The 22,534-nt window shown below is 34.4% G+C and overlaps 1 protein-coding gene across 1 annotated transcript in view; it reads right to left on the bottom strand.

Moving 5' to 3' along the window:
* KIF6 (kinesin family member 6) overlaps window positions 1-22,534 on the bottom strand; it is a 171,792-nt gene that overhangs the window by 104,313 nt on the left and 44,945 nt on the right. Inside the window, exons 8-10 of the mRNA XM_054195458.1 lie at window positions 20,373-20,516; window positions 17,016-17,102; window positions 12,851-12,954 (exon numbers count right to left, since the gene is read on the bottom strand). Coding sequence (XP_054051433.1) covers window positions 12,851-12,954; window positions 17,016-17,102; window positions 20,373-20,516 — 335 coding nt within the window. The remainder of the gene's footprint in view (window positions 1-12,850; window positions 12,955-17,015; window positions 17,103-20,372; window positions 20,517-22,534) is intronic.

Here is a 22,534-nt window from a genome sequence, read left to right as displayed (position 1 = left end):
GATCCCAAAGGTCTTTTCCAACCTAAATGATTCTATGATTCTATGATTCTGAGAGGCATGCATATGTGACACAGCAAAGGTAATGTGAGATCATGAGGTAAAATAACATTATCCTTTTTCTTAAGGACTTTTTTTCACCTCAGTCGTAGAAGAATAACTAAAAAAGCATAGGAAACAAAGCATTTTTGATCAGTTGTGGCTCAGCCCTAAGACCATATACCTAGACCTCTCCTGGTCAGTACGTTCTATTTCCTGGAAAAGTTGCTAACTATAGTTTTTTTTTCTCAAAAAGACATGAGCAATCGGTCCTTACATTTACTGATGACCAGCTTCTGCTATTATGCTAAGGAGAACGATTAATATTTGCACACCCTCTCAAAACAGAAATTAGGAAATTTAGCTGCTCAAAGAAGAGAGTTTTGAAAACGAACTTGCAAAAGGAATGAGCATGCTTGGCACAGAATACATAACATGTTTAAAAATTTCTAAGTTTCCAAGCTTTTCTCCTCCCAGAACATCCCAGGTTGAATGTTAATTTCCCCACTATACCTATTGCCAAAAGTAAATAGGAAAATAATCTAGAAAAAACAAGGGTGTTCATGTACATAGGCTCTACGACATGGCTGATGGTATTTACGATGAAAAACAGATAGAATCAAGCAGAAAAAAATAAATCAACCCAGAAATATACAAAACCACCTTCGATAGTATTTATGAACACTGTTGCTTTCAGTATGAGATTTCTTTTTTGTTTCTTGATGTTATTTATGAAGACTAGCAAAACAGCAGTGCTGGACTTTATTGTTCTTATATGAGAGAAGGACTGCAGAAGAAATAAGTTCCTTTTTTGGCATTCTATTTATCATCAACTTACAAAATGGGCTTATTACAAGCCCTTTGTAAGACATCCATCAGTAGCAAAAAGAATAATCCCCCAATTAAAATTAAATATAATCTACACAAAGACCTAGTGATGAAATGACAACAAAAAGCCTAGTAACAGATACCTCTCACTCGCTGGAGCAGAAAGCACAATAAAGAGATGGTCTTTATACTATTGTCTGAAGATCAACACCAGGAATTCGATTTCACACTGGAGAGACCTTTACAAAAAATACTTAGCCCCCAGGTCTTCTCACTTCTCAGTTTAGAAGCTGAAGTGCACGGGCCTTGATGGGAAAAAGCAATGATGGAAACTGTTTAATTAACTGAAATTCAATGGAAACCTAATTATGGGGTTAGTGACAAACACAGAACTGAAAATTACTGAATTGCTTACAAGTCACACTTAATTGCTTCAGTGGAAATATGCAGCACATATCTTTATTTCAGAATTTGGTACGCTTTTAATGTAAGATGGTCAATTTAAGTTCTTTAAATTTGAGGGAGTTTTGTTATACTGGTGAGTTACATCAGAAAGAGTGGTCAGGCACTGGAACAGCCTGCCCAGGGAGGCGGTTGAGTCACCGTCCCTAGAGGTGTTTAAGAAATGTCTAGATGTGTCACTTCAGGGCATGCTCTAGTGGCAGAGATTGTAGGTTGTTCGGTTGGACTCGATGATCTTAAGGGTCCTTTCCAACCATGAAGATTCTGTGATTCTGTGAAAAGGCTGCATTAATCTGAAATAAAAGTACCTAGACACAAGATACTTGCACTGAAAGTACAAAACTAACATAAAAAAACCCCAACGCTAAAAGTATATTTTAGAAATGCTAAAATCTCTGTTTCTGTGTAGAAACAAATATCATCTAACAGCCTTTTGTTTGTTGTAGTTAATAACATTAGCAAGCCAGCTGCTGCATTCTTCATTAGTTTCGCTTACTAAGGCCCTCAATAATGTTTCCATGCAGAAATTCGTGCTAATCAAATCTGCAGCATGGATAATCATAGCTAATTTCACATGACAGGAAAAAAGATTTAAAATCAGTGTCAGATGAAGATGTCTATTCTGACTTCTGGAGATCCAAAATGGTTCTCTTTTTTTCCTTTTCCCTTGTATGTTGTTAGGTAAAGGAAACTATAGACCATTAAATATTTATTATTTAATGTTATTACAGCAGATGAAGCCTAAAAAGGGGATTTTTCATAAGTCTCCATTCTTTCTTTATAGGACTGGGAGCTTCTGCCCTAAGAACAGCAGGCCTAACTTATACTAATAAGAGCAAGGACGTACTGAAGCCTATTGCCAGAATCCTGCTGTAGCAGGAAGAATAGTTTTCCCAACAGAAATTCCCCGAAGGAGGAAGAATATGAAAGTACCGAACAAAGACCCATTTTCTGTGAAAAAACAGCAGTAAACAAAGAATGGGGTTTTGTTCATCAGAAAAAAAAAGAAAAACAGAAAACATGAGTAAAAAATTCCACACACACAAAAAATAATTTTCTAAGTCAATGCCAAGGGAACAGTATCACGTCATATATGAGATTAATTTAAAACTCATTTTGATAGCAGTCTTATACATATTAACATAGGACAAACAGAAAGGTATTACAGTGCTGATCCAGGTGAGTTTGAATTATGATAGCAGACTTTGAAAACACAAGCTGTGTCAAGCACAAGTCTGTTCTTACACTGATGCTGCAAAGAAAACTCACAGTAACACAGTCATAAACAGTTGGGATGGAAACGTGTTAAACTAACACTGCTTTCTGGTTAGTGACTGTGAATCAGTCCCAAAATCTTGGTCAAGCATTTCCCTCTTTATAGTTTTTTTGCAAATAATGTAAACACACACTGTACTGCAGCTCACAGACAGCTCTTACATTATCAACTTTATTTCTCTCCTGTTACTTTCCACCCTTCAGGAATTCTTTTTTAATGAATGAAGCCTGCTTACCATTTAGACCACACATAAATCACAAAAGCTTTCTATCCACATTACTTTAGATTCCACACATTTTTTCTGATAGCCCAACTCCAGAATGATTAGATGAGCACTGTGCTACTTCAGTTTTACCCGTTCATTAAATAAGACTTCCATGTTTTTAAAAAAATCCACTTCTGAATCAGTCATATGTTTGCATGAATCAGGATGCAAATTACACAGCTGAAATGCATCAGAAAAGCACTCCTAGCCAACTGAGAGTATGTTTTTAAAGTTTAGAGCTCTCAATAGCATGCATGATCTCAAAACACAGATTTGGAAGGACTCATTTTGACCTTGCTTTATGTGCCATGATTCATTTCTGGGAGAGCTTGCCTTTTAACCCCTGATCGCTAACAGTGTGTATGATGTATCAAAATTAAGTTCGCTTAAAGAGCAATTAATTTTGTGTGTCAGCTGTGAACTCTGTGACAAGCAAAATGGAAATCCAACTTTATGAAAAATAGGAAGCAAACAAGCTACTGAAACACTTGAGGTAATCGGAGAGGTTGCTTCAATTAAAGAAGTTCGCATACCCAAACTTTTGCAACAGCTTTCCTATTGGTAACATACTCCACATCAATATTTTCTTTACATATTAATTTTGAAAATTACCCTTAAGTTTAATAATGATGTCTATGTTATTAAAAAAACCCCACAACTCCACATCTCCACATCTTTTATATATATCTAAAAATGCATGATAGTTGAAGCAAAATTGCCAGTATATTTAAAAAGAGCTAACCACATAAAATATCTCAAGCGTGCATCAGTATGAGAGACCATGGAGATTCTAAGCAACAAATTTTATCAATAATGCTATGGAGGACAGGAGAAAAAAGGGAAGGTATTTCCAGATATTGTTGCTAATGGCACGACAAAGAAGATATAGTACACAGAACACATTTGAGCTTGCCCTGAGAAGAGCTGTAATATATTACTGATCGGTAGTGGACATGACAGCAATCGCCTAACATGTAATTGACATATATAGAGGATAATGCTGTATTCTGTACCCAGAAATAACTGCTTAACCTCTAATTTAACAAAAGGGGGTTAACTCCTGGGTGAAATAATAACAATTAAGGTAACTAAATAGTGGAACCAGTTACCTAAGCCTTTATACAATTCCCTCAGTAGATATTTTTAAGAACAGTTTTATTAACATAGCTGTGGAATAGGCTGCACTGATCTGGCGCAGTCTTAGAGCAGGGAAGGAAGAACAACAAGTCCTTGAGTGTCTTCTGTTTCTACACTCTGGAACATTTTTACACTTTTTTTTCCACTTTAAATATCTTTACAGTGCTGTAACAACTGAAAATATCTATTACATGACGATAAAGACAAAGATCCCCTTTCTGCTACTGATTGCAATTAAATGAAAAAGTCTAAACATAATACACTTCGTACTGAAGTGTCTACATGTGTATGAACGAGGAAGTCAAGCAACAGTAAAGCTGCACACTACAAATTCGCTGTGAGGTTCAGTTTCATCCTGCAAACTGAAAATGCATTCTAAGCCAGTCTGTAAATAATGATATTGAATTATACTAGCAACTGTGCTTTAAGAAACAAAATTATGGGTGAAATTAAAGTAATTGCTGCAACAAGAGGCAGAACTTCTACTTGTTTTTTCTGGGTTTTTTTTTGTTTGTTTTGTTTTGTTTTTTTGGGGTTTTTTGGGGGTTTTTTTTAGGGAACAGTTCTGAAACCAAAGGCTGGGCTCTGAGGCACCAATTGCTTCTCAGGAGTTATTTTCAATGGCGTAGTCAGTCAGACAGATGGAAACTGAAATGACACTTCTGTCAGATATTCCTCCAGCTAGCCACTATGAAATAATCATACAAAAAAACCCAAAACAAAAAATCTTGATGAGGTGAAGTGAAACAGAAGTAGGTCTGCATTAACTTTGATAAAATATGCAAAACTTTATTTTATTGCAGCCTTCCTCCCAAATTATGTATTTAAAAAAACCCAACAAACAACTTTGTGGGTAATTTTCTAGTATTTTCAATTTCTTGGTTTCATAGTAGATTATTCAAAGACAAAGAATAGTCCAGAAATGACCAGAGTGCTTCATATAGCCAGGCAATAGAAAACTGTATGAGAATATGGAAATGTAAACTCTAATATTGATTTATTTAAGTTCACGGACATTTAACTACCTTTCTTTGTACCTCAATTTGTGCACCCATGAAACAGGCAATTATACAAAGTTATCTAAGAGATTCACAGAATATTAGATTACATGAACTATGTAGATACTCCAGAAATCATGCACGAGTCCAGAATTTTTAATCCAATGACATTACATATAGGGACTGATCCTGCAAGATGTTAACTTAAACTCCTTAAAACCCTCAGATAATGAGTTGGAAAGCCTCAGAAATACCATTGGTAATCAGCTGAAAACAAAGTACTACAAACCTAAATTATTCTTGAAAACAAATACTTCAGATTTTCAAAATCTTACCACTGCTGTAATCTGAAGCTCTTAAATATTATTTTGGAGCTTTCTATTAAATATTAAAGTTTGGAAAACTTCTGGCCTTTGAGTCAGTATAGTGAAGTGAATCCTATGATACTTCCACAAGTAAATATTATGACCTTTCAACCTCCAAGTCTTTCTTAAGCCTGCATAGATAACAATACTCTTAAATGGTAAAAATAAAGCTTGTGAGTAAGACTTGAATAATGTTATCAATACAGCAATGTTCCTGAAGAGGAAGTCACGGTATCTCACAAAACAAAACAGAAGCAACCCAAAACCAAAGAGCCACAGACATAGTAAAAATTAAGTTTGCATATTTAGAAGTGTAAAAAGAACAGATGAAAACAGAGAACGTGCAATATGGCCAATGATTTACATGTACAGAGATAAACCCATTTTCATAAATATTTAATGTTGGCTGGTATCTATTGGTCCAATATGAACATGTTTGTTAGACCAAATGGTCTTTCCTAACTTTCTATTCCTAATTATCTAATATTTTCAGCAGGGGGGCCAAGTGCTTATAAAATAACTGATAGTAGAGCTAAAGCACAATCTTCCCTATTGATAATGAGTAGAAACAAATAGATCTTTGAATATCATGTGCATTTTGTTAATACTATAGGCAACAATTAGTATTTATATCCTGCTCTTCCCATAGCCAACAGGCTAGCATCCAAAGAGACTACCTAAATTCAAGCGGGCATGGAACATTTGGATTTTTTTCCCAGTTGTATCTAATTCAGTTATCTAAGGGTAAAAATTTTGAAAACAGGGGTCCTAATTTTGTAAAGCAATCAAACAAACAGCATCATACACACAGGTGAATGATTACCGTTAAACACTTGCATTGCACAGTAGAGAAGCATACACCTCTCATTACAGATATAATCATCCTTTTTTTTCGTTAGACATATGAGCAAAGTCATTTTTGCTACCTCCTTAAGAGAGAAGATTCTTCTGAACTAGGTGGCTACAGTGTGGCAAACAGATGTAAAGAGCTTCTACACAGTTGAAAAACATTCATTCCAATGATGAAATGTACACAGATCTAAATCTTTGTAACGGTAAGTCAAGGAAAGATTTGTCATGGAATATAAAATGCCTAAGGCTAGCTTATACAGGGAAAAAAAAATGCCTACACTAATACTACACATGCAAATTTTTTTCAGAAAAGAAACATATCAAGTAGCTTGCCAAGTAGATGATTTCCTTCTTTAACAGCACTGTATAATACCAAACAAAAAGCATATACATAAAGAAATGTTACTCCCTGCCAGCTAATATTTGTGGCCATAACAGTAGTCCTATTCTAATCACTAGAGTATATCTAAAAGTAGCAAGAGAAAGCTAAGTGTCAGTTTATCAAAATTTGAAAAAATACAAATATCTCCAAGGAGAAGGTAGCAAGAACTTGAAATAAAAAGAAAGAACACAGGACAAGCATAAAAACTACTCAAGGAAGTCAAAAGGACTCATACGGATGAACACCGAGACTTTCCTACAGTATAGAAGAGAGAGGTAGTTTTGAAAAAAATTGTGTGGAATGTCATGTACAGGTTATTAATTTTAAAGATGTAAAAGCTAAGAAGAAATTTTCAAAAAGTATTTACAGTGCCAAAAGATGCAAACAGGTATTTAGTGGTATGTTCAGAAGCAACTCAGCTGACCAAGCATTCAATGAATTTCAGTGGGATTCAAAAAAGCTGCTATGATCAGACACATTTGAACATACATATTTGGAAATTGGCTCCAAGATTTTTTTCAAACACCTAAATAATCAAATTCAGCTATGCTATCTTTTCTCCATATACCTCACTAATATAAGTTATGCTATATTGCATCACCTTTCTTGAAACCATGTGACTTTTGAATATTAGAAAACAGGACATACGAAGTAGTCTCCTTTTTTTTGCATGGTAAAACAAACTTGCGAATCTTTGAGGAGCACTCTAAATTATCTCTTAATAGTTTCAATGTAAAATGTGACCAGGTTAAAGAATATAAGAGTTATTTTCTACTTTCAGTGATCTTGGAACAAAATAGCAAGATCAAATAAAAGTATTTACACTTAATATAACCATCCAGCTTAGGTACCTGCATTAGGAATCTGAACTTCCTGCGCTGTCACTAAAGATTTTATAACATGTAAGTGAAAAAATGCCCTCTAGAGAAATACATTGATTTAACAGCATTCTAAATCAGGCATCTGAGCCAGAAGTTGTTGTGACACATCTGAAGACTACTTTATAGTTAAGGTAGCTTCTTTTCTCTTGAATATCGCCTACACAGCTTATGTCAGTCAGCCTGCTCACTTCTACACAAATCCACTGCCTGCAAAGCTGTGTTGACATAAGGCAAGGTAATATGCTTCTATTTCTTCCACCTTGCAACTGAAATTGAACACTGACATCAGCAAATAAGAACATTTGCTCTGCTTTGTAAATGAAACCATTTGTTCAACAGCTTAAGTATGAGTAACTGTTAAAGCTCTATATTGTACAACAGTGCAATATTGTTAATACCATGATAGCATACAGATGTCACAATGTTGAAACAGAAAAACGAAAGGCAGAAAGAAGTAATGAGAAATCCAGGACTTGAATAAGATGAACAATATATGACTGTTGAAGTAAAAAATAGAAGCGTCTGTAATAACATATGTATCTGGAAGAAATAAGGTAAAGTTATTAATAAATTAAAGTGCTAAGCCAGTACTTCCGGTCCTAGAGAATTCCAACTGGCAAAGGCTTTGGAAGCGTGGGTGCTCTGGAACACAGGACCTTGATTTGAAACCCTGACTTTCTGGGCACACATTGTAAATTGCTAGTGAGCTCATTTATAACAAAAAAAATAAAATCCCAAATGATTCAAACAAAAAGGACTCTCCCTTTTACTTTTGGCATGCTTCTCACAGAAAGACAAAAAAAAAAAAAAAGAAATGCCTTTTAATTCTGTTCTAAAGCATAACAGAAAAGCCTGTGAGACTATAGTTTCAGTTTCCTTCTATTGGGGATGTATGTTGTTATTTTCTATATTTTTTAAAAATAGTCCAAAGTGTTCCTTTTTTTCCCTGCCCCCTAAACAAGGAACTAATTCTCCAGCTCAAAGACATACTTAGAGATCAGCCCTTTACAGTTGAGGAAGTAGATGGCAAGATCCAAAGCAAGCAATTCAGATTTTGGAAGCATTTTATGAACTACATTCTGAACCATTGTGTAGTCTAGCTGAATTTTTTATGCTGCTCTTTTCAAATAAACAAAATGATAGTGGCAGAATTCATGTGTGTTTAACATTTATAAGAATAAAAGAATAAAATCAAAATTACGACACAGTAATGTAAAAGTTTTCCATTTACCACAGAATTCTGAAGTAAGAATTCCAGACAACTGTGGCTTTATTCACAGGACTGATAGGTTGTGTTGTATTATAATTTAGCCTTCACAAGAAAAGTCAAGAACATTTGTTTTCCATTTTGTTTTAAGTTTAGTGAATGGCAATGTGAGATTGTAGTGGCTATGAAGAAAGCCTATTTGACAGATGTTTTTTTCCTTCCATTAAATGGATAAGAAAAAAAAATAATCCCTGAAGACACTTCTTTGATTTAAGTGTGAAAAAAACAATGAAGAATGATCTACAGATTGAGTAGCCCACTGGTTTCTTTTGGAATGCCCTGAAAGTAAAAAAGTGGATTGAAGCTCATTACTGTAAGAAATGTTTTGGCATTTCTTGACTGAGTCAAGAAACATACAAAATATCATTTTAACATATTATTAATACTTATTTCCAGGGCAATCACTAACACTTATTTCCTGCAACAGATGTAGAGAGCAAACCACTGTATTAGAATTAAAAAAATATTATTGGATCTACACATATACCACTGGACTCCGTTTCATTTTGGCATCCATCTTCTACTGAAAAGTGCGTGAGATAAAGACTTGTGCAGAGACAACAAAATGAACGTGTGCTTAGTGCATGGAGTTCGTCATTCACATGTTTTGTATCTTTGATCATCTGTGTTCAGAATCAAAGAACAAATACAAGAATTTTTTCAGAAGACGAAATGCATAGAATGTTTTCAGAAGACGAACTTTGCTCTCACCTCCCTTGAAATGTGTGTGATGAATCAGAATAAGAATTAAAATGCATTGATTTTTGATAAGATTATCTTTAGTAACACTTCTCCTTACTAGTTAATGACCTTATTTGTAATAAAATGAGACTTTTGTTAAAGTTTAAGAATTTTGAAAAGAACTACATAAACTTGGATTATTTTAGAGATATACACATCATATATATGTATACACACATATAAATATACAGTTTAAGTTTAAACAGAAGATATCCTAACCAAGCAGAAATGACTAAATACTATTTTAAATCCATAGTGACCCTAATTAAAAAAAGCATCAGTCAAAAACAAAGAGATTATTCTGTCTGTAATCCCCTATTTATCACTAAGAACCATCATCCTAAGAACAATTCTTGGGGAGTGACTCCAAAAAAAGTGGAACACAGTATATTGCATTATCACCTATACTATGTTTCTTTTCCTCTTCTGTCTTTCATAACAATCTGATCCATATGTCTCCTGATAATTAAAACTATTTAGGTTTCATTACAGATGCAAAACTATATGCAAACCACAACATAGACATTTTCCAGTAATAGTAAATACTATTTTATCAGCCCTCATCCAGGTCAATACTTCTGTTTGGACTACTTGCATATTTATTCTTCAATGTTAACAAACTCTCCAGATAACGAGTAGTTTCCAACTCAGATGGCCAGTCTCAATAAACAGAATTGTCACAAAGATTTGCTGTGTTATGCATTGGTAGACTCTTAACTGGAGACGGAACACTTAGATGCTATCTGTTGATTTTCATAAATGCTCAGGACGTTTACAGACAGGAGTCTCAGAGAGATGTAAACCAGCATGGTCACAAATATTATCACCATACAAAAGCGAACTCAAAATGTGTACGTGTGCAAAAGCACAGAAAGACATTTTCATTGAAATAGTGGCTTTTTATACTATTTCATTATACTTCCATTTGGGTGTTCAGTCCACATCAGTTGTTTACCTGGGAAAACTCTGCTTGCAAGAACACATACAAATGCAAAACTCATAAAACCTGATATTTGATATTTTCCCCCACCTGAACTGTTCAAAAAACAGATTGACTTATCTTTCAACATTCCATTCAACTACAGCATATAGTATTAATAAGGCAGTCTGACTCATCTATATGACAGTTACTCTCTAGCAGTATCTTCTGCTCTTTGCTTGAAACTATGCTACCCATAAAAACCCCGCTGTATATCCAATTATTTTTTCTATTTTAAGTCTACATTAAAAATAATGATATTTGAACACGGCCATTATATGGCATTTATGACTGATGAGGTTCATTGTTTGACATTCTTGTTTATTATTGATCCTCAGGAACAGTATTATATCTCAGTCAGCAGTACTTAAGCTTTGTTCTATATTTTAACTGCAGAACATTTGTTTCAAGAAAGAACTTATTTCTGAAACAATGAACACTGGTGTTACATGAGCCTGAGTAAACATAAATAAATGATAAATTTGAAAATCTTACAATTTTGTGTTGTCCTAATAGGGCTGAGGTCCTTGAAAGTTATTTCTCCTTCTGTGTCTAATTACAGATAGAAACTCATTAAGTCTCTTCCCTGCACCTTTCTGGAATGCAAAATTCCTTACTGTGATCTCTGAAGCAACCTTTTCTGACAACACAATACACTATATATTGTGCTATATAGATAAAAAGAAAAACATATGATTGATATTCTTTTTAATCACACATTTCCGAAACAAGGCCTCCCAGATGTACACTATAGTGCAACCGTATGCAGATGCAGTACGCTTCTAGTTTTCCTTTGCATATTCATATTCAAAACTTCCATCAACTGTGAGATCATTCCCATTTGTAAGACTGCCATTTTCATGGCAAAAAGTCAGATAGGAAATCTTAGAAAGTAAGATTCATGAACGTGGCCTAAAAAACCCAAATTATTTCCGAAAATCCAGTTTCTCTATACAAACTGAACAACAAACAAGACCACAGTCGAAAATTAATATGACAGATTTTTACAACAACGTTCGAAAAGTATGTCTTTAAATGAATACATAGATTATTTAAGTATATATGAATAAAGTCACTGAGAGTCACTTATCTTCTGAACGACTAGTTCTTTCAGGGTAAAAAAGAAACTAGCTAATAAGGACATTTAATTTTGCACGTAAAGAAAAAGAGAGATAATTCTCTGTTCTTGTTTCTTTAATTTTCTTTCTATGGCTTGATTTTGTCACATCCAGTGCTATCCTGTAATGTTCTTGGTGAATTTCACTCCCATACTTTTGGGCAGAATGATAAATATATATTAATCCAGTAAGAAATGAGGGGCCATTTATGGTTAGAAGATTACACTGGTAACTGCCTATGTTGAAAATTACTCAGATAACTATGCAAAAGACGTATATACATAATGCTATCTAGGTGCTCATACTTGATATGGATGCCGTTTAGTTTCTGAACTAAAACAGAACAAAACAATCGAAACCAGGATTTAAGAATGAGAGCAATCTACATGATAAACTCAAGGTTCGAGATAGCAGCTTGTCCTCATGCCTCCAGAAACTCCTGGATGCCAGGGGAAAATGTTAGCACTGGTAGTTTTCTTCTGGACCAGTTCCAAGAGAAATTAAAATAAGACTAAAAATTCTCACAGCTTCAACTTAGTTGCCATTAATATACTAACCAAACAAAGTCCCTAGGTAGTTACTGCTTCCTTCATACAGATGAGGCATACAGATTAAATAGGTCCATCCTACAGAATCAATTAATTTTTCAAAACTGGGAGTTGAATTTGGTTATTTAGACCTAAGTAAATTCGACATTATACACAGAAAGTTCTTACATGCTGTACTGATGTGTTACAAAAAGCTGTGAGACGTTACAACACTTATGTGAATTAATCATGCATTTTCAATAGCATGCTCGATAAAAAAATTGAATATTTGGATTTTAAGACATTGATTAATTGTGTATCAGAAATGCAAGATTTCTCTTGGCCTATGTCAAACTAACACTGCAGCAGGATACTTCTCAGCACAAAGAGTATTTCTTGAATTCTACTCAAATTGTATATCCAGTTTTGAGAGGGACTGTTTTTTTATTCTGTGCTATTACACAACACTTCTTTTTGCCTGGCATCTGACAGGCATTCCCATCCTTTGCGTTTACTTTACTTCACTTCCTCAAAGCTGAAGCTGCAAAAACACAGCCAGCAGTCTCATACAGCTTTTCACGGAAAACTGACATTCTAACCTGGCAACTAACTTCACTTTATTATTCACCCAGAGAAGTTTAAAACTCTGAGATGGATTTAAATATTTATGCCAACAAAGAAACTGATGAAAAGTTTAGCCACAAAAGAAGAAAATGAAAACAATGTAAGCCATTACTGAAGCAGCTCCTCTTGTGAAAGCGCTGACGTTCTTTGCTTGCCAGTCACCAGCTCCAGCTCATCCTTCAACTCCTGGATCTCCTTTTGCAGCTGGACAATCATCTACAAACAGCAAGGCATAAACCAAGCATCACCTACAAATTAATAGCTAGTTTACGATTTTTGCATTAGAAGGCTGAGTTTAGGGAAATACTATACTTTGGTTTTCTCTTTTTTAAAAACAGTCCAAACGCCTTAAATATACCAAGCACTTTTTTTCCTTTCCCATTTATAAAAACAAGAAAAGTCTTCCAAACACAGTAAATTCTATGTGTTAGAAGACATGGCTGTACAGAAAGAGTTCAAAAGATTGTTTGCAAAAGAGAAAAATAATTTGCCATTGGAATAAAAAGAGCTTTCTGACTCTTTAGTTTTGCCTGTTAGTAATGAAAACACATTTAAAATAGAACTGATGTCTTTGTTAGAGAAAAGACAACTACACACCAGAAATTACTTTATTTTACCTTCCCTTTAGAAAAAGAAATTAAAAAAAATCTTAGTATTTTAATCTTAAGGGTTTTTTTTTCATGTAACATTCCACTCATTAGAATTATAGCATACTATAATTGTAGGATGTATCTGCTGCTAACAACAAACAAATAGTACAAATCAACATAATGAAATTAAATTGCATTAATGAATAGCAATGAATGAGAAAGTGACTTGAGAACTGTACTAGATTTTTAAATTCTAAGAGCTCATTATTGGAGCCTGTGCTTTTGGAAAAAAATGTCTGTATAAAACCATATTATACAAATCATTAGCCTCTCAAAGCCAAATTCTACAAAGCAGAGAAAGTATGCAAATCCCTAAGTCTAAAACATGAACAAGCAAGTTCTTAGATACTTTATGATTGATCATTTCAATGATGCATCACCTTATAATGGCTCAAATATATCAGGAATCCAATAATATTTTTAGATGGATATAAGTACACTGATTCCATGTGCAAAATAAGTTTCCAAGAGAAGAATGTTTTCAAGGAAAAAATGAATCATTCTCAATTGCATGCACTTTCTAGAAATAAGACTGTTGAAACTGATGACACATTTTCACTGGATGTTAAATTTCCTCCAAACATTTGCATTTCTTTTGACATTTAAATTTAAACATGACTTCCTAAACTTTGAATGGGTATTTTTTCTTTAAAAATCAAAATATTCTAAACATACATATGATTATTTCTTTTAACTCTAGGCTTACTGGTAATACATTTTTTACTATAAAGTATGAAAGACTAACATACAGTATTTAATTTAGGAATCTATTAAGGTGGTGAACTGTTAGTCACAGATGTTGCAAGAGTGCTTCAAGAATATTGCAGACCAAACATTATAACCTGATTTTAGGTTGTCTCACTGGTGCCACACTAATGTAGTCTGTGCCAATTACTGAGTCAATAAAAGAAAATTTGGGGCTGGAACATAAAAAGGCAGAAAGCTGACCTGATAGTACCATCCCTGTTCAATGTTCAAATTTGTTAGCATGATTAACCTCAACCCAACAACAGAAATACCATTTTCAGGATATGGATAAAAGACTGATTTTCAAATATTATTAAGACAAAAAAAATAATCTACAGAAGCATACGATTTTCATTTCTATTTTTAAAAGAATGCCAGAGGAGTTCAGATTTAATTCAGGCTCAACAGTTTGGTTTTCAGTTTAAGCCAAATCCTTTGTTAATGAGTAGGAGAGGTTTAAAACTGAGTTGCTTAAAAAGTACAATGGGTACAAGTTCTTCTTAGTAAGATACAGGGTCAGAAAGTCTCCATTATGAAGAATAAAGTTTATACAACAGTCAGACATAACTCAGAACTATCAAGGGGTGTTATGCACTCCCTTTATAAAGCATGCATTCAACTTACAGATGATAAATACTGCAAATAAATGGCATTTGATTTTATGAAAAAAATTGTAAGTCCTGCACTTTACTGAATAATCAGGTTGCACCCTTGGAATATACTTTAGGTAGTTAAGATGGGCAACAAATTCCACAATGAGCACAGAGGCATATAAAGTCTAGGTACCTGTGCTCCCCTGCCTTTTCCACAAGAGGGGATGGTTTTCTAACTCTCCTGAGTCCACTTTTGTTTTACTTGCTAAATGATCCTGCAGAGCGAGACATACCAAACTCGTGGAGTATAGCTCCACAGGATGTAGTAAATGTTCAGGAGCCTGCATGTGTTCCACCTCAATCAAAGGCTTCTGTGGCCATAGAAGAAATGTTTTGCATGATTTGGTACTACAAAGCCTACACAGGAAAGAAAAAAAAAAAAAAAAAAAAAAAAAAGGACAGACAGAAATGAAGAAGTTATTCAGTTCCTACTCCTACTGGGTTTTTTGTATTTGTTTATTTTTTGGCTGCTCTTTTTTTTGGTATGTGTGATGCTGGTACTGTTAGAAATTGTTTGGAAAGAAAAATAAATAGAACAATGACCAAAAAAGAAAAACAGCAGAAACCCTGACAAGAATCTCCTATTCCCTTTGAACTTTCAGGAAAAGAGAAAATAAAAGCACAATTATTAACAGTAACTGAAACATGTTAATTACCATCAAGTAACAATGAATGAAATAATCAACCATCTAATCCCCCAATTTTTAGAGAACAAATGTTTCTTATGTTATATAATGCAGTCTAGCATTCAAGGGGAAAGCGTTTCCTAGCCAGATCAGAAGGTCGTATGAGAACAAAATACATAAAACTTGTAATTAGAAATTAGTCACAAGAAATTCAGAAATACAGTAATAATTTTTCCCATAAAAAGAAGGACAATACAATTAGCATATCATAAAAAATACAGGACCACTGAAATTAGGATAGTTCATTCAGATTTTACATACTTCAGAGGCAAAAAGCTACAGTTCAAACTTACAATTATGCTGTTAAAAACTATTTTTTAAATATTATCTGTTTATATATAAACAGAATAATATAATAGCTTAACTTGAACTTATTTTCCATCTGATGTCTCTGTAAGAGAGACAGAGGGTATGCTGAAATGCTTCAATAGTTCTTTCTTCATTATATCCATATATGCAGCTTTGGCATAAGCAGTGTAAACTCAGTCAAACACTTCCCATATCAGAAAACGTCTTTGATATACTGCATAAAACCCAGCTGATCCACTAGCTATCATTATCTGCAATACTATGTTGAACTAATCAATCCTCAATCATAGAATCATTGAATGGCTCAGGTTGGAAGGGACCTTAAAGATCATCTAGTTCCAACTCCCATTCCCTGGGCAGGGACACCTCACAGGTGTGCTCAATATTTATAAAGGAAATTTTCCAGGTAATGCAGAAAGTTATATTAAATATACTAAGAAAGGCCTCAATATAGTAGAACTTAGATTAAAGACCGCATCTTCAAACAAATCTGGTACGTAACAAGCGAGAGGTATATAAAATCTTTCAAAGGAAAGAATAACCAAATACTAAAAAGAAAACAAAGTACTACAATTTTGTTATGGACATTAAAAGAAGAAACTTGTTTTCTATATGTGGCTTTGTGCTATCTATCCTTCTCTGTACTTCCTAAATCCCCAATCCATTCTGCAGAGCTCCTCTTCTGCTCTTTGGGATGTGAACATCAGCCTAATGCTTTAGCGTGGAAATCCTATTACTTGTCTTCCTTTTTTCCTAATGGTAACTTTACAGAGTTCTTTCTTCCTAGCTAAAGTGTTCATTGGGCCAGTCTCAAGGAAGGACTGTATCTGTACATTTCTTAGCTTTTTAATACATGAACTGTTTCAGTGCAGCAGTGTTCCTTCGTCAAGTGACAGTAACCTTAGGAGACTTTTTAAGAGCTCTAGGGACATCCAATTATCTGTGTTAGAAACTAACACCCTAAGAGAAGCAACACAGAGACAATAATGAAAGGGACCACTACTCCAGATGCCTTAAGAGCTGAGAAAGCCTTTAGAGGTTTTATAAAGGTCCATCTAATTATAACTATTTCCAAAAGAAAAAAAAATAGTAGTTATGTTATAGAAAAAAATGGAACTTGTATCTAAAAAAATTTAATGGGATGATTCAGTATAAAATCCTCAAAATGCATTTGAGTGCTACTGATTATGGAAATTTAAAACAAGCAATCTCTGCCCCCAGACTATTCTCACCAATCTGGGGTCAATTTCTTCATTAAGAACTGCTTCATTCTTTATAAGAGCAACTCGCTGTGCAAATCTGCAAGTTGATATAGATTCCTGGAAGGAATGAAGAAAAAAAAGAGAGAGAAAAAGAAAAATTTCAGTAGCCTTGTATCAGGTAAGTAAAACAGACTGCTAATGAAGTCATTGAACTATGTTTGTATTTTTTGTGTATTTTACAACTAATCTATCATTTCATATTCCAAAACAACACTATTCAAGGGAAATTAGGTTAGCATATTAATGACAGTGACATATAAAACTGTCAAATCATAGTACATATTTTATTGACCCAGTCAATCCACTGATAAACTCTGTTTCAAATGAGTCCCTGCTAGCATTAAAGCATAAGAAAGCCATACTGTTCAGAAGGTAGAAACTATTGAATGATGAGAAAAAGAGAAAATTAACTAAACCAAACTTCCAGGTGAAACTGGAACTAGAGAAGCACATGTAAAAGAAGCTGGGAAAAGAGATGAAGTCCTGGACAAACGAGAAACACGCTGGGAAACTTGAAACTAGGAGGCACACAGGAAAACTATGATACCAGATAAAAGACCGTCAGAGAGATGAGCTAAGATGGGGTGTGGGAGGACGGAAAGACAGGGAAGGAAAAAAAAAGAAAAAAAGAAAAGATACAAGACTGAGTTTGTGGAGAAAACTGCAACAATCAGTGTGTGGTCCCATCTAGGACACAGAATGAAATTGGGGATCCCCGAGTATCGTGTCTTCCTCTGAGATCAGCCAATACTAACATGCCAGACTCCCCTAGAGAACTTATCTACCTAATGAATAAAAAGCAAGGAGTTAGCTCAAAGAATAAAACATCATGCAGTAGTCTTAGAATTTCCAATAATATGTGATAAACTCTATGATAAAATTTTCTGAGACATGCCAGTTTGCATTTAAAATGTAAGAATTTACACATAACTCCTATTTTAAGAGAATTTTACTACTGTTACAGACCCATACTTCAGAATCGAAGTAATTCTGCAGTTTTCAGTCCTCCATCATATGAAAATACCAACTTAAATATATGATCATATACTTCTATTTCCACAGGACTCCTGTCTCTTTCAGTACTTGGAGGGGTGGTATTTGAGTTAGGGTTACATGATGAAAGACACTAGTGCTTATTGGAAAAGACATAATACATACACACACTTAAAAGGAGGCAAAAGGAGGCCTTACAATTAAGACAGCTGCACATAGTGTTAGGTGGACTCTATTTTTGCCTCTGCTGTACAGTTCCTGTGCTACTATGATCAGCTAATGTGATTTTAATTAAGTCCTATATGTATACAATTATATGTATGGTACACATATATACATTTCCACCAGACCTCTTTACCTTGTTCAGTATGAAGCATGTGTTAAATTAATGAGTAGCTAAATCAATTCAGTCTTCAATGTTCAATATGTAAGCTAATCAGAATGGTAATCAAATCTGACAGCTACTAATTTCCTAATCACTTTTTTCTACCATGCTTATAGTTACAGTACCTGCGGGCTTCACAAAAATTAATCAATTAACCCTCTAGGTATTGCTTTGCTGCAAGTTGGTGGAATGACCACGCTTAACAAAAGGGAAACTGAGGTCAAAAGTAGCAAAAAAAAATATTTTTCTGATTATTATCATTATATGATCTTCTATTCAAAACAGCTTCCACCCATCTTCAGTTACTTAGCTGTTTGTTATAGCTTTTCAGCTATAACAACTAACTTATCTACAATTCATAATCAAGATCATCTTTCAAGCACCCCACAAAACTAGCATAAAAAATGTGATGCAGGTGATGTGAGAAGTTGTATACAAACTCTTTGGTAGAAGTAGGAATATCATCTAGTTCTCCACAATATTATGTTTGTCCTCTTCATAAGAGTTCCCTTTCTTACTTTGAATTCTCTGTTTCATTGCAAGAGACAAAGCTAGGTCCTTAAGAAAGTTGCTTTTATTATACAACTTCAATTCATACTAGGGGGCAATTCTGCCTTGTGCATCCTTTGTGAATGAAAGGTATATCCAATAGAAAAACCCAAACAAACAAGCAAACCAAACCTAACTATGCCTAATGACTCACAGAACTCCAAATTTAAATTGTGCAGCTATCCTAATTCTGACATTTTCTCATGTTTAGTAATTGACTTAACATCTGTCCTAATATTACTTGCACATATCAGATTTGGGGAGCAGGGTAGGGATTTTATTTATTTTTGGGAGGACTGAAGAAGAAGGTCTGTTGTGTAGATAGTATATGTTAAAGCAAGAGCACAAAAACTTTCAGTAGCCTACTCTGAACAATTACTTGGGCTAATATTTACAAAATAGAAACCTAGAGCGCAATGTGAGATAGATACACCTGATGAACTGATATACGAAAGGGTGCCTATCCCACATAGCCTAAAAAAAAAGCTTTAACAAACTTATGCAGTTGCATTTGTAACCAGATATCATGCTTGCGTAATTACATGTTTACAAGTCTGAACAATTTGTTTTTTTTTTTAACAGTAAAGTCCATTTTCAAAAGAAAAAAGAAAAGTTTTCAACTAGATGAAGTATGGTTTTAGCATAATGCTTTCCATTGTATTTCAGAAACCAGTTTTAGGCTTAATAGTTCTTTTTCTTGTTTATTCACATTGGAACCCTTTGACGTTATGGAAAAATCTGGAAATAAATAGATTATAAATGTCTTTGGGTGGGGTTCTACGTATTCACATTGCAACATATTTTGGTAAACAAAGAGAAGAAAACACCAATACATAAAATTCCAGTGCAGAAAATTGGGGAATGGAGATAAAAGGATTTGAAAAATTTCCAAAAATCCCAAATCACCCCACCCAATTCCCTCTCCCCAACAATGAACTCTCCAGTTGTCTACCACACTCAGTGAAATCCCAACTTCACAGAAGTCTACAGATGTTCTTCCAAGGCTTTCAGTGTAATCCATAATCTACTTATAGATCTTACCAATATGTCCTTTGGAAGATTCCTTGGAAATGCCTTTTCATAACTCAAAGATTTAGTCATTAGAAAAACAGTAAATGTTTTAATAAAATATTGGTTCATTACTAGGTACAAGTCATTTCCCTAATGGTCCTTGACTTAAGATTTCTTAGAGAAAAGCACATTTCCTAAAGGATTTGTCTACATCTTACTACAATTTCCACTGATAAACTTTGTTCTCCTGGAAACAAAGTTAAATTTTTTTTGTAACAATGACAATGAAACCATACACACTTGAATTGCAAACTGTAATAAAAGTCAAAAGAGCAGGAACTTTTAAGAAGTGAAAGCGTTTTTGTTGAAAATAGATGGAAATAACATACATCTATGTTTCTTTTGTCTATAGAGAGCGTTGCTATCATGGTAGTCATGCAGTTTCCTCCCAGGCTGTCTCTTAACACTGAGGTCATCATAGAGTTTCGGTAAGGAATGTGGGACCGGTTTTTCTCTGCAAGGGCAATTATCACCTGAAACAATAGTAAAAATGGAAAAGGCTTTCAAATTTACATGTCTATTAATGATTAACACAGAAAGAGAATGAAAACAATCTGCTCAGGAACCTAAACTTCTGCTATAACTAAACTATACTTATGCACACAGTTAGCTGTAAATCCACTGATTTTATTGTAACAATTTCAACTTAAATTTCAGCGCGTTGTCTTTGTAGGAGCTGGACCTGAAAGACCAAAAAAATTTAATTTTATTGTATCCTAGCTTTACAACCTGTCAGCAACATGGAAACAGAATGCGATAAACTAAAAACCACATACTTTCCTAAGACACAGTAACTTACTGAAAGTCTTCCTCATGTTTTTTCTAGCAACATAATAAATTAAAGTATGGAGAGTAGTCAAGTAAAAGCTTCCTTATATTTGCTAAAGCATGCTTTAAAAATTACACATTCTTAAAGCACATGGTTCTTAGAGGGGTCAATGCATTTATTTCCAAGAAAATGTCTTGAAAAGTACATACACAAATAAAAGGGCACATGATTACAAAGTACTGCTGGAAAGAAATGATTCAGTTCAGAATACGTATGCCTTGGCCAAAAAGGAAATGATACACCTACTATTCTCAGTATCCCTTCTCAGCTGTTTACATTATGGGAACTAATTATTATTAACAAAAAGCTAGAGTACCCCACGATCTGTTGTGATATAAAAGATTTGAACTGATATCTGGCCAACCACTGTACTGAAAAACTGTAACTATACGAGTTGTGCAAGCTATCCGAAATGGTTAGGAATGGTTTTTCCTTTAATAAGTGTTACTCACCAGCATATATTATGTTTATGCTGCACTTAAGAAAATTGTCATTTTAGAAAATTTAGTAGCAACACTTTTGTTGGCATTACTTTCTCTTGAAGTTAAAATTTCTCATTACTATAAATCTTACACTGGCAGCCTTGAGAGGGACAAATGCATAATACAAAAATTACTGTCTCGTAAAGAAATCTGGAAATCCATTCCTGGATCAAGGTTTTCAAATCTCCTATATTACAACTTGTTAGATGGAAATATGTTATAGAATCGTAGAATCGTCCAGATTGGAAGAGACCTTTAAGATCACGGAGTCCAACCATCAACCTAACACTGCCAAAACCTCCACTAAACCATGTCCCTCAGCACCACGTCTACCTGTCTTTTAAATAGCATCAGGGACGGCAATACCTCTGCTAGTTTAAAATATTGCATGGAAACCTCATAGTAGTGTAGAGTATACATATAAGCACATTCTCAGTCTCTGCCACACAGAGACTACAAACTGAATAGAAAAGACGGGGAAAAAAGCCAGAGGGAAGATCCATTATTTCCATTAAAAATGGGAACTGTGTTACAGAAAAGTTCATTTTTTCTGAAGTTCATGCAGGAAGTCTGTAACCCAGGTAAAATTTGGACCCTCCCACATTGGCACTGAAAAGCTACGTGACCGGCTCCCATGATGCAGAAGCCCTGTACTGTCATGTGACAGAGTCACATAACACAGAAGATGATGGCTTTAAGTCCCTTTGGTAAAACCTCACCTAAACCACTAAATCAATCTTTTCAATTCAATCAAGAAACCTGGATAGAAAGATGGCAAATCTGAAGGACAGGGAAATTATGTTCTCTTACAAAGTGACAGCGAGCACCTGTACAGGACCTGAACCTGGATCTTCTAACAGCCAACCAAATGTGATAATCATAAAATTGATCCATTTTCACACAGTCAAAAAGAGGGTCTTATCCTTTTGATATAAAAAAGGGTGTTTGTTTTGTTTGCTTTTTTAAACACTGGCAGGTCTAAATCTAACAGGCCTTAATAATATTACTGAAGCAGGACTGTAACATGCTGATTTCATCAGCATAATTTAAGACAGAAAGTTTTTGAGTGGGTCAAACAACTCACTTGAAGACCTCATTAGTTTTTTAAACGTGGAATCTGTCAGAAATATTGTCACTTTTTGTAAAATTGCACCCTATATGAAATGTAATGGCATAAAGC

The sequence above is a fragment of the Rissa tridactyla genome, chromosome 3, assembly GCF_028500815.1.
Source record: "Rissa tridactyla isolate bRisTri1 chromosome 3, bRisTri1.patW.cur.20221130, whole genome shotgun sequence".
Classification (NCBI taxonomy): Eukaryota; Metazoa; Chordata; class Aves; order Charadriiformes; family Laridae; genus Rissa; species Rissa tridactyla.
The sequence above is the reverse complement of the archived record's forward strand: the minus strand, read 5'-3'. Positions and strand labels throughout refer to the sequence as shown.